Source organism: Ipomoea nil, unplaced genomic scaffold (assembly GCF_001879475.1).
Source record: "Ipomoea nil cultivar Tokyo-kokei standard unplaced genomic scaffold, Asagao_1.1 scaffold2805, whole genome shotgun sequence".
Taxonomy (NCBI): domain Eukaryota; kingdom Viridiplantae; phylum Streptophyta; class Magnoliopsida; order Solanales; family Convolvulaceae; genus Ipomoea; species Ipomoea nil.
The window spans coordinates 2912670-2925769 of NW_017619233.1; the positions used below are offsets into that span (position 1 = coordinate 2912670).

The 13100-nt window shown below is 39.3% G+C and overlaps 1 protein-coding gene across 3 annotated transcripts; it reads left to right on the forward strand.

The window, feature by feature from the left end:
- Positions 1 to 1219: 1219 nt before the first annotated feature.
- On the forward strand, positions 1220 to 8271 carry LOC109158124. 3 transcript variants are annotated; one of them, XM_019305950.1, is made up of 13 exons: positions 1220 to 1326; positions 1402 to 1480; positions 2802 to 3220; positions 3310 to 3446; positions 3711 to 3824; positions 3918 to 4001; positions 4289 to 4444; positions 4709 to 4841; positions 5033 to 5196; positions 5298 to 5424; positions 5942 to 6028; positions 6285 to 6425; positions 6542 to 8271. In XM_019305950.1, the coding sequence occupies exons 3-13, from the start codon at positions 2906 to 2908 to the stop codon at positions 7832 to 7834; spliced, it is 2751 nt and encodes a 916-aa protein (XP_019161495.1). In that variant the 5' UTR covers positions 1220 to 1326; positions 1402 to 1480; positions 2802 to 2905; the 3' UTR covers positions 7835 to 8271. The 3 variants fall into 3 exon arrangements, with proteins under 3 accessions (XP_019161495.1, XP_019161496.1, XP_019161494.1); XM_019305951.1 differs by having other exon boundaries at positions 1235 to 1480; positions 6542 to 7198; positions 7229 to 8271; XM_019305949.1 differs by having other exon boundaries at positions 1235 to 1480.
- Positions 8272 to 13100: the final 4829 nt, after the last annotated feature.

Here is a 13100-nt window from a genome sequence, read left to right on the forward strand (position 1 = left end):
AGAACTGAGACTCTGAGAGACTGAGAGTCTGAGAGAGTGAGACTCTGAGAGAGTTGAGAGTCTAAGAGAGTGACTGAGTGAGAGTCTGAGACTCTGAGAGAGTGAGAGAGTGAGAGAGACAGAGAGTTGAGAGTCGAGAGAATGAGAGATGCGATCTCATATCTCAAACCCTAGGTCAGCTGCGCGGATGAGAAAATGAAGACCAAGTGGTGGAAGGCATGTATATATACATTGATGGAACGACGCCGTATTATACAAGGCCTTAGGGAACCCTAGGATAGTTCGGGTGGTCGGACGGGTCGGTTGGCAAAAATGTACACCCCATTCGAACCTTCTAAACCGACGCCGTATTGAATGGCGGATCGGGTAAGGAGAGTCGGGTACGGGTATCCACTCCGATAGCCAAGCAGTGGGGCGGGGCGGACGGGTTGTTCGGGTTGGACGGGTTTTGCACAGCCCTAAGTCTTGGCAATTTATATCCTACACCACGGCGCGCGTTGCACTATGCGCCCAGATGCAAAACGACGTCGTTTTAATTATTTTTTTTTTTTGAAATTTCCTGCCCCAGTGAATGGCAGTAGTTTTTTCTTTAAAAAAAACCCGCTGTTCAAGAATGTACATAATGTTATACTAGAATACACATAATGTTATACATGAATGTACATAATTATATAACAAAATATACATACTCTTTTTAAAAGATAATACACATAATCTAACATAATACATAATAAACATAAACTTTTAACATAATACACATCAACTCTTAACATAATACACACAAATTTTCTGATTTGGATGTATATAATTGTATAAAAAGAATGTACATAATTGTATAAAAAATACACATAACTGTATGAACCAATACACATAACGTTGTGAACAAATACACATAACATTGTGAACAAATACACATAATCTCAGCAACTTTCTACCGCGCCTCCCAACACTACCCCAAAACAACGTCGTTTTGGGAGGCGCGCGGCGCACAGTGCTATGTGCGCCGTGGTGTAGGATATAACGATTGCTAAGTCTTCCTGTCTGATTTATTGGGCCAAGGTGCGTGTTGGATCCCCACCGTCTATTGCAGAGTTACAGCCCATCCTGTACTGGACCTGATTGTATTATCCAGCAATAAATACTCTTATTTACACCCGAAAAAAAAAAAGAAAAAAAAGCCAAACCAAAACAAGACTGGGAAGAATTTATTTTTCTTCCATAACGCCAGTTATTTTTCTTCGCACGAAAAAAAAAAAAATTAAATAGAAGAAGAAAACAAGGGAGAAATCCTCGCCTATCGACTATCGTGTCATCTTGCCCTCCGGTGTAAGTGTAACCCTTATACTCGCCTCCTCCTCCCCTCACGCTGCTCTGAAATTTCATCTGATTTGTTTGGTACAGTTAGATAATCTTATCCTCACCAAGAGAGCAAGCTTTCGATTTGCGGTTTTGTGGCTTACTCTTACATTGAGTATAGAGGGTAATCTTCTGCTTCAGTTTTTACTTTTTTAGGGCTTTTTTGTGTGTGTTCTTTATCTGTCAAAGTTAGCAGCTTTTATCGTTTTATTTCTACTCTGTTTTATGTTTGTTTATGTTCCACAGTCATCAAACTGCATTGTTAGCTTTACTACTTTGTTTGATTTGCCTCTTATACTTTTTAGGACTCCCCTGAAATCGGACTAACTAGTTTTCTCTGTTAATCTCTCGTTTAGGTTTACCTACTGTTACACTTCCTTTCTTCTTCATAAATTATGTTTGGGTGTTTTGTTATGATTCTAGTGTACCCATTGCATTTACCAACCAAGTGGTTGTTCCAAAATCCTAACCGCTGGTCAATAAATTCCCAAGTCCACAAGTCAGTGTAGTGTTGTTCTAGACTTTTTTTTCTATGTGATGAAGTATTTAAGTACTTCCTCAGTTTCATTTGATGTGTCCGGTTCGATTAACGAGGTTTGACTGAAGTTGTTTTTAATTCAAATTTTCATAATATTAATTTTAGTATTAGTGTACAAAATTTATATATTTGGAAACTACACTAAAAGTGCTATTTAAACAAGAAAATCAAATTTAAAATAAGTAAAAAAATACTAAAGAAAATAAACATAGAAGAAAGAGTTGGTTTGATCAATGAATAGTAAGTATGACATATAAAATGGGACAGAGGGAGTATTTTGGAGATGCATGAAATTAGTTTTCATTAATTGTTTCCCAATGCTGCCACATTTATGCATTTTATTCATAGCTTAGTTTGGCTGCATGTACGCATAGCTATATAAACAGTAGCATTGACTTCGTATACAGTTGCATCATGCATGCAGTGCAAAGAATTGACCTCTAATGGGAATTAGCAGGTTAGAAGAATAGATTGTTAGGAGGTTAGGTTATCTTGGTAGTTTGGGCTTAGCATGTAAATCCCTGGTTCTTTTTGTTGTGAGATCTATAAAAATGCCCTTGTAGTTATTGTTCTTCCATGATATTTCTTTAAATAAAGTATTTCAACTCTTGACAATATTGCGTGCTTGTGCTAAGTACTTATTATTTATTAGTGGGTGTTAAAACTAAAATATTGGTGCTTTCCCCCAGATCATTTTGTTGAAGGGATAGGAAGATTTCTTGATTATCTTGGATTTCTGCAACATTCTATTCCCCCTTTTGTTTTTAAGATTAAAACACTTAGTTACTTGTTTCATCTTTTTAGATGTTAACATAATACTGTTTCTTTTGAGGGTTGATTCAATTTATGCACTTACGTCAGATAATGTAGCCATACGAAGTTAACTATTGCTAATCTTCTTTAATAGGCCTCTGAATCTGCCTATTGGTGGTTGGTTGATCAAGTGATTCAAGTCAAGACAGCATCTTGCTAAAATGATGTATACGGGATAGTTCTTTGATATATTTTGCAATGGCAGCTGATCAACGGAAGAAACGTATGAATGCTGTCAACATTGTGGCTTGCTCTCAGGACCGCAATGGTTCCAAAAAGAGGAAACTGGGAATAACTGGATATGATTTGAAGATGAAATGTAATGTTTCTCTTCTCTGGGATGAGAAGAAAAAGTGTGTTGTTTCCAAGAATGACCAGATTGGCATTTCATGGAGAGATTTCATTCCATTTTCTGGTTCAGTTCCACACCACCACAATATTTTGGCTGATGTTTTCACAGTGCCACAGGAAATCTTTGAGTTAGACAATTTAGCTGAGGTCCTTTCGTATGAGGTAACTGTTGATAACTGGTGTATGTTTTATAACCTCTGGTAGAATTCCATATTCTTCTGACTTAGCATTTCCTCTTGAAATTTGCCTAGGTTTGGCAAACTTGTTTGTCTGATAATGAGCGGAGCCTTCTTACAGAATTTCTTCCTAAAGGAACTGATCCGGAGAGACTTGTGCATGATTTACTTGCAGGGGATAATTTTCACTTCGGAAATCCTTTCTTTAAATGGCAAGTTGTACCTCTATTGTAACCTTATATGTTGAAAACATCTGAGTTCTGGATGCTTTAATTGTTAAATGAGCTTCCTATTTACTTTTGATGGTCACTTGTGTACACATGCATCTTGGAAAATTATTTGTGTTTCTCCTGTTCTTTTGTACCCTTTTGTGATATGAAAATTAAATACCAAGAAACTTTCATTTGACTCTTTTGAAGTGTAGGTGCTTTATGCCATGTGATTCTGAAGATTTCAACTGGTAAATGTTTTTGCAGGAGTAATTTTCTATGTTCTGGTAATTTACATCCTGACGATATCATTAGTCACCGGCAATCTATCAAGTCTCATAAAAAGGCTTACTATTTGGAATTACAAAAATACCATGCCAAGTATGTAACTTTCTTAATAGCTTATTATTAATCATTTTAATTTTTTATTACTTTAAATATGGAGATGGTGAATTTAAATGCTTCTTCTGGCAGTATGATTGAGAATTTACAGACATGGAAGGACAAATGGTTAAGCTGCAAGGATTCTGATGAGGAAATTGTGGAGATGATATGGAGGTTAATTATATTTACCTAAATTTTTATACTGTATTGAACAACTTCATGAAGGAGAATATTCTTGAAGTGTATGTTAGCTGTATGAGCAATGAATCTTCTTGCTGTTCTGTGGAGATACTGTTATGGTAGTGTTTAGTGGGATCTTCTTTGTATTGATTCTAATATAATGAAAATAGGTCAAAGAAGCCCTCTTATTTTACTTATTCTTCTTTACATTTCAGTTCTGTGGTGGTTCTGTTTTGGTACTGTCCTTATTCTTCTTTATTTTGATTTCTAAATGAAACTAGACCAAAGAAGCTTCATGGGAAAAGAGGGCATAGCTTAGAACTTGAAGGTGAAGAGAACCTTGTCTGCACACCTGAGTGTTCCTGGGCAGCTGGTGAGAAAGGTTTTAGTAGTGACAGTCCAAACCCATCAATGTTGCAGGGAGAAAGTCAAAGGAGGTAACTTTGTCCTTCACTAGAGTTCTGTGTCCCACTTTGTTTATGAAAGGAAATAAAGGAAAAAAAAAACAGAAAAAAGAATGGAATTTGAGTGGCCAAGAAACAGTCCACTCCAGTACTCCACATTGCACTATTTGGGCTTTAATAAATATTTCCTAATTATAGTTTTATATGTTATGATCATGTGCTTATAATTATTATCTTTTAACATTTTTTCCAAGTTTTCCTGTTTATTATAATGATCATTTTTATTGATGACAACAGAAAAGGTATCATGGACAACCAATATGACAATTCATTGGATTGGAATAAGGCGACAAAGACTAGGAAAGTAGAGCAATTACAGAAGCGTAATATACAGCAGACTGATGGTGCCAAGTATATGTCTTACATTAAGGTAACCCATTGTTTGCAGATATTTTAATATTCCCTTGGTTCATCATATTGTTGCTATGCTACCTTGTGAACAATTTAGTATATGTCTTCTATGTTTGTTTGGTTCACTACGACACCAGCGCATCTCCTTTTTGTCATTTCCTATGCGTAGTGAATGGATTCTCAATCCAGTTCCACTTCTGGTCTTTTCAGGTTAGCAAGGAGCACTATGAACGTGTCAAGAATAGCATGAAGCATAATAGCAATAGCATCCAATCAAGGTCTCTAAACAATGTTTTAGGTAACATCAAAACTCTCCATGTAAAGCCATTTGAAGCGTATGAGGAAGAAGAGAGGCAGAAATTACATGAACACTGGTTAGCGTGTTCTTTGAAGTGTAAATATTTTTTAAAATTATTTTTAGGTTTTTTCCGGAGTTCTAGTTTTCATTTCTTTCCCTCTCCCATTTATTTTTCAGGTTGCAATTGGCAAAAAGAGATCTTCCTGCCCATTATGCAGTCTGGTTGAGGAGACAGTCATGTGAATGGCAATTGAGAGAGTCTTTAGGTCATGATGTGAAAGAAAAACTGAAATCCCTACATGAGGTCTGCTCCGTTTATCCCTTACTTTTCCCTTATTTTCTTAATTTTGTTTTGAGATATAAAAGTATAGAAGTTTTGGTTTTTGAGAGATGGTGGAGCTTGAGTTTAGGACTTAGGAGTAGAAGCTTGTTTCTATTCCTAAAGTTCTTCTGCCTCTTGTTCTTCTTTCATTAAAGTATGTTTAGCAACATTTTCTGATTCAATATGTTTGCATTGTTTGGTGTTTAGCAGCATGTTCTGTTTCCATATGTTGGTGACTTTTCCCAGAGTAGTAATTTAAAAAAAGGGGCACAGCCACACAGGATCATCTTTCATTTGATTGAATATTTTGGTTCCTTCTTTCTTTCTTGCTTTGCTGTGTTCAAACCCCCAATCCCCTCTTTTTCTTCTGCTCCTGTGGTCATTAAACATGTTATGCTTTCAATTTGCTAAATCCTCATTTGGAAATGAATCAGAAATTTTATGATTGATATCTATACTAGCTGCTGGGTTGGCAATTTTACTTTTTAATTGGTTTCAGGATGAAATGAAGGAAAATTCTGATGTCAAGTCCCCGGAAATGACAGACAACAAAGCAACGGAAGTTGAACCCACGATAACAACAGAGGTCTATTATCTTGCGTTCTATTCCATTCTAACCTGGTCCCTCTTCTTTCATTGACCAACACATCTATACCCTACTTTTTGAATTGAGCGGTGTGCTATAAACCTCTTGACATATTTGTTGCTTGTGACTTTAGATCCTCAAATAATATCTGTTTTCTAGTCTTGAGCCTAGTTGGTGGTGGTTCTCTTTCTGAACCAAGTTGCTTGGTCTGGAAGCTCCTCCTTTACATAGGAGTAATTTATTGGTCTTGCTACAGGGTTCTGAGGATGATCAGGATGAAGATGAAGATGAAGATGCAGATGAGGATGAAGATGAGGATGAGGAAGATGCATCCGATGGGTTGCTCCTGCATCAAACCAATGAAGCGGGAGATCACAGCTCACCCCATGTATTGGAGGTTGATTATACACCTTTTGGATGATCAAATGTTTTTTGGTTAATGATCATTCACATTGCATAAGTTCTCTAATAAAGTTCCTCGTTTTTTGGTGAAACACTTTTTGTCATGTATAGGATGAAGACATAGATAAGCCTGATTGCATGGTTGAGGAGAAGATTGGTTATAGCCTGGCAAACATCAAAGATAATAGTGGGTCTAGCTCTACTTCCGAACATGATCAAAAGGTGCAACAAATCGTCTCACTTAGTGATACTAATCAGTTCAACCAGCTGGATCCAGATCCAAGTGACAATGAAATTATAAATAAATTGGATGAAGTTTCCTCATCTGTCTCCGAGTACTCTGAAAGATTGAACAACAAAGATGCTCCATTAAATCAGGGGGGACCTCTTGCTTCTGCTGATGACGTCTGGCCAGTGGCTAGCATGCCCGGCCCCTTCAGTTCTACTCCAATGGATAATGAGTACTCTGCTTCTGAGGAGCTGCCACTTTCACATCCCCAAGTTATCGATGGTCAAGCAGCGCACCTTGTTAATCTGGACGTTCACTCTTCTGGAAATGATGTTGGGAAGGACAGGTTGCACAGACAACCTAACTCGGTGTCTTTTTTCAATTCTTACTCTCATGACCGCAGTGAATTATTTCAACCGTTCTTAAAGAGCAATGCTGGTTCAGTTCATAATGAAACAAAACAGTCTCCGTTGACATTTCAGTCAGGGGACAACTTAATGGTAGAATCTGGTCAATTTTCCGGGCATTTCAAGGAACCGGTTCATGCATCACTTCCTTTCAAGGAACAGGTTCATGCATCACTTCCTTTGGTGCTGAAGCACACAGGACTGAATGATCTTTATATGCATCCGAATGTTCACGAGAACGAGTACACTGATGGAGGCACATACTCATTTCCAAGGCAAGAAAACTTGCATGTTGGCGGCATGCAGGATTGGGATATGAATGCTGTGCGCATGCCGGCTCCACAATCTCATTTGAATGGTGGAGACTTGGGCCAGAATTGGTTTTCGGGCGAGAACCGAGCCCATGGTGGATGGTCTGGTTTAGAAGGTGGTGTTGGTCCCTCCCAGGGCATCAGAAGTGGAAACGCGTCTGATCAGAGCTTGTTTAGTGTTTTAACGGAGTGTAATGAATTATGTCGTGGTAGCTCCTATGATACGGTGGGGTCCACAGAGCGGTTCATGCAGTCTGGTAACTATGATGAGATGGGGGTAAGAATTCCTTCGGCGAGCAACACACAGCAGCCAGCTAATCCGCTCGCCTATTTGAGCAGCAGCCATGAAGGGTCCGGGGGTCCTACCAACAACATGGGATGGGTTAACGTGGCAAACCAGAACTCTGGATTACAGGATTCATTGGGTAAACCATTTTTGAAGTCGTGGAATCAATAATGATGATCGTGTCTGGAAGCCTGGAGGGAGACACAGATGTATCTGCCAGAACTCGATCAGAAGGTTTTGAAGAGAAAACTGTAGATGCGGGCGGAGTATGGAGTGAGAAGAAGGCGCGTAGAGCACTAAATAGACAGACAGACACATCAAAAGTGAGATGAATGAAGGAGGGGTGGGTAATTCAGGCCTGCTTTATATTATGTACATCCGCAAGAACAAAGCTTCATTTCATGTATATATACCTAGACCTAGACTAGATGCTGGTGGAAAGATTTGTTTAGTTGTGGGATTAGAGGAGGAGGATATATTCACAAACATTGTGGGTGTTGTCTTTATTTTGGTTCATAAAAGCTGATCTTATCTCTTTCTTTGAGATATGCTTTCTTCAAATTTTGATGCCAAAGATGCATATCATATGCATCATAAGCTGTTGCTTTTATTGCTGGCTACAATGCCTTCAGGTTTGAGAAATCCTCTTCTCAAATTTCCCCTTGAGCTTTTCTAGGTCTTAATATTTTATTCATTCTTTGATGCGTTGGATTCATTACTGTGCCTTGAATGACATTATGTGAAAAATAAGTTCCTTATTCCAGTAGTAGAAGACCTTTCCTCTGAATTAGCTGGTTCTAAGTACTTCACTAAGCTGGATCTGAGAGCTGGCTATCACCAGGTAAGGATCAGGTAAGGATGAAAGAGGGTGAGGAATACAAGACTGTCTTGTAAGGATGAAAGAGGGTGAGGAATACAAGACTGTCTTATAGACTCACCAAGAGCTTTATGAGTTCAGAGTCATGCCTTTTAGACTCACTAATGCACCAACCATCTTCCAAGCCCTGATGAATAATGTGTTAGCCCTGATGAATAATGTGTTTAAACCTCTGTTGAGAAAGTTTGTCCTGGTCTTCTTTGATTATATTCTAGTGTATAGCCCTGACTTGGGAGTACATTGGAATCACCTTAGAGAAGTTCTGAGTCTTATGAGGACACACAAGCTGCTGGCTAAGCTTAGCAATTACTCTTTTGCAAAGAGGGAAGTGGCATATTTAGGCTATATTATATTTGAGAAGGGGTTGCATACTGATCTTTCTAAGTTAGAAGCAGTGGCTGAGTGGCCTAAGCCTGTGTCCATCAAAGGATTGAGGGGGGATCCTAGGCTTAACAGGTTACTACAGGAGATTCATCAAGGAGTATGGGGTGATTAGCAGGCCCTTAACAGGTATGTTGAAGAAGAATTCCTTCCAATAGAGTGAAGAAGTTGAATTTGCCTTTGAAAAATTGAAGAAGACCTTGTGCTCAACCCCAGTTCTTGCCCTACCTGACTTCCAAAAGCCTTTTATAGTAGAGGCCGATGCTTGTTACAAAGGAATGGGGGGGGGGGGGGGGGGGGGGTAGTGTTGATTCAGGAAGAGAAGCCCATTACTTACTACAGTAAAGCCTTTGGGACAAACATTTATGTCTATTTATGAAAATGAATACATTCTATCATTAATGCAGTGGAACCTACTTGGTAGGGAGGCATTTTATTATTAGGACTGACCACCACAGTCTTAAGTTTCTCTTAGGACAGAAGATAACTACTGCCACACAATAAAGATGGTTATCCAAACTACTTGGGTTGCACTATACAATTCAGTATAAAAAGGGCATTGATAATTGTGTTCTTGATGCCCTATCAAGAAGAGAAACTGATCTGGAGTCTGAGCTCAATACTGTCCTCAGTATTAAACCACAGTGGCTGGAAGAGGTAGTTAACAACTATGAAGGGGATGAGTGGGCTCAGGACCAGTTAACAACCAACCTTATCAATCCTGATAATGTAACAATGATTGAAGAGTTGATAAGATACAAACAAAGGGTTTATATTGGGAATAAGGGAGAGCTAAGGGGTAAATCTATACTGTAGATGCATGATTCTCCATTGGGAGGGCACTTTGGCCAACAGGGAACATATCAGAGGCTAAGGTCCTTATTCTATTGGAAGGGCATGAAGCAAGAAGTAAAAGAGATGGTGAAAAGCTGTGATACATGCCAGAGGTGCAAGGCTGAAAACATACCCTCCCCAAGTCTTTTGCAACCCTTGGCCATACCTGATCAAGCTTGTAAAGGAATTTCCATGAATTTCATTGAAGGATTGCCTAAGTTACAGTCACAAGGGAAGGAAGTAATACTAGTTGTGGTAGACAGGCTAACCAAGTACAACTATTTCATTTCCTTAGCTCACCCCTATTTTGCTGAGAGTGTAGTACTGACATTTATGGAGAATGTTTATAAGTTGCATGGGCTGCCTAGGGACATTGTAACTGATAGGGACAAAGTGTTCCTCGGCAAATTTTGGCAATCAATCTTTACACAGCTGCATGTTCAATTGAGTATGTCCACTACTTATCATCCTCAGTCAGATGGACAAACTGAGAGAGTCAACAGGTGCCTAGAGACCTACTTGAGGTGCATGGTGTTCAGAAAACCAAAAACCTGGGCCAAGTGGCTACACTTGGCTGAATATTGGTACAATACTAACTTCCATTCTTCCCTAAAGAGTACTCCATTTCAGGTCCTTTATGGCTATAAACCCCCTATGCTGACTCTAGGAGTGGGGTAGAGATTGGGAGAAAGGGAGTGGGTGGCTGAAAGAGAAGCAGTACTAGCATGGTTAAAGACAATTTGAGGCTGGCCCAACATAGATTGAAGCAACAAGCTGATAAAAAGAGTGAAAGAGTCTTGCAAGTGGGGGATTGAAAGTATTTGAAGGTCTAACCTTACAGGCGAATTTCAGTAGCGGTAAGGACCAACATCAAGCTCACAGCCAAGTATTATGGACACTATCAAGTCATTGAGAGGGTGGGAACTGTGGCCTACAAACGGGCATTGCCTCCAACTGCCTATATTCACCCTATTTTTCACATTTCTCAGTTGAAAAAAAGATAGGAGACCAAGTACAACTATTTCATTTCCTTAGCTCACCCCTATTTAGCTCACCCTTATTTTGCTGAGAGTGTAGCACTGACATTTATGGAGAATGTTTATAAGTTGCATGGGCTGCCTAGGGACATTGTAACTGATAGGGACAAAGTGTTCCTCAACAAATTTTGGCAATCAATCGTTAAACAGTTGCAGGTTCAATTGAGTATGTCCACTACTTATCATCCTCAGTCAGATGGACAAACTGAGAGAGTCAACAGGTGCCTAGAGACCTACTTGAGGTGCATGGTGTTCGAAAAACTAAAAACTTGGGCCAAGTGGCTACACTTGGCTGAATATTGGTACAATACTAACTTCCATTCTTCCCTACAGAGTACTCCATTTCAGGCCCTTTATGGTTATAAATCCCCTATGCTGGCTCTAGGAGTGGGGCAGAGAGTGGGAGAAAGGGAGTGGGTGGCTGAAAGAGAAGCAGTACTAGCAGTGGTTAAAGACAATTTGAGGCTGGCCCAACATAGAATGAAGCAACAAGTTGATATAAGGAGTGAAAGAGTCTTGCAAGTGGGGGATTGAAAGTATTTGAAGGTCCAACCTTACAGGCAGATTTCAGTAGCTGTAAGGACCAACATCAAGCTCACAGCCAAGTATTATGGACCCTATCAAGTCACTGAGAGGGTGGGAACTGTGGCCTACAAACGGGCATTGCCTCCAACTGCATAGATTCACCCTATTTTTCACATTTCTCAGTTGAAATAAAGATAGGAGACCAAGCAGTGCTTCAACTGGAACCACCCCTTGTAGGCCAAGAAGGAGAAGTATTAGCACAACATGTGGCAGTGTTGAATAAGAGGCTAGTCAAGAGGGATAACAAAACTCTGACACAGATTCTAGTGCAATGGGCCAATTTGCCGGAAGAAGTTTCTACCTTGGAAGATTATTACCACATTACTAAGCAATTTACTACGTTTGATCCTTGGGGTCAAGGATCTTTGGAAGGGGAGGGTAATGTAATGATCCCAGCAGTTGCCCAAGGAATTGGTTAGCAGCAAACAACGTCGCGTGACAGGCGATTAAGGGCCTTGACACTTAGAGCTCCAAAAGCAGTCGCTGTTGGTGAGATGATCGCAGCAGTTAAGAAGGAATCCGACGGCGTCGTTTAAGCTTAGTAGAGTCGTTGGTTCAGTTAGAATGTCAGGCAGTTAATACTATTAATTTCCCAAGTATATGTAGCAGCAGAATAATGTAATAGGGCATTCTGGAATCTCAATGCAATTTCAACTTCCTTCCCTAATTTCTCTCTTCTCCCTCAACCTCTCTCTCTCTCTTCTCTTCTCCCCTTCTGTAACCCTAGGCTCGTTACATATTGTTGGTCTTGCGTCTTTGCATCATCGTCTTACCCCCCAACTTTTATTTCAACTTTCAACTTTGATAGATCTTAGCGCTGCACTTGCTTACTTCCCGGTGGTTCACCGTACCAATCATGTGATTGCGGTAAGTTAAGATCTCTCTTTGGTTATTTGGTTGACATATTTTACTTAAAACCAATTGGTGATTAGGGGCTGAACTCGGCCAACTCGACCGACACCCAACAATTTCCCCTCTAGCACCTGCCACAACCTTTGATCATCAAGCCGCCACAGCACCACGTCTCGAATCGAGTAGGGGCTGAACTCGGCCAACCCGATCGACGCCGAACAAACTTCAATTTCTGTGTATGTTTGTTTGGGAACTAGGGTTCACAGACAACAAACAGAAGATGAGCTTTTGTAAGCAAAATAAGGATCAATATTGTATTTATACGAACAAGAAACACAAGTCGTACTTGTGTTTCTTATATAACTTTTGACAAATGCAAGTACGTCGTATTTTAGCTAAAGAAAAAAAGATTTCAAAAATTTGAGAAATTCAAGTGTGACTTGCGTTTTTTACCAGAAACTCAAGTTTCAAATGAGTTTTTCATTCTTTTGTCCAAGTTTTAAAAAGTTACCCATTATTGCCTGTTCCTCATTTTTTTTTATTATACCATTTTAGTCAATTCCCCAACTACCATGACAACTAAAATATTTTAATTAGAAAAAGAATAATGTGGCATTCAAGGTATGTAAAGAAAATGACATGACATTTAATAGGTTAAAATGGTTTAATTGCACCCGTGTTTCAAGTTTAAGTGTTGAAATAGGAGGCATTTGTACTTTTTTTTTTTAGGCTTAACCCACTTTCGGGGAGTAACTTGGTACAAGTGGATCACAAGGTCATTCGTTTTACCCGTAATAGCTTATTTTACCAAAGAAATTAAAAATTTAATTTTTTGAGTAGGACAAACCTCTGCTTTGTGACGCAGACGCAA

What these genes read in the sequence shown, in the direction of transcription:
- LOC109158124 (XM_019305950.1), top strand. Translation starts at nt 2,906, where the DNA reads ATGGCAGCTGATCAACGGAAGAAACGTATGAATGCTGTCAACATTGTG. An exon ending in TTACAAAAATACCATGCCAA is followed by an intron (nt 3,825 to 3,917) that starts GTATGTAACTTT and finishes TTCTTCTGGCAG; the next exon opens with TATGATTGAGAATTTACAGA. An exon ending in AACCCACGATAACAACAGAG is followed by an intron (nt 6,029 to 6,284) that starts GTCTATTATCTT and finishes GTCTTGCTACAG; the next exon opens with GGTTCTGAGGATGATCAGGA.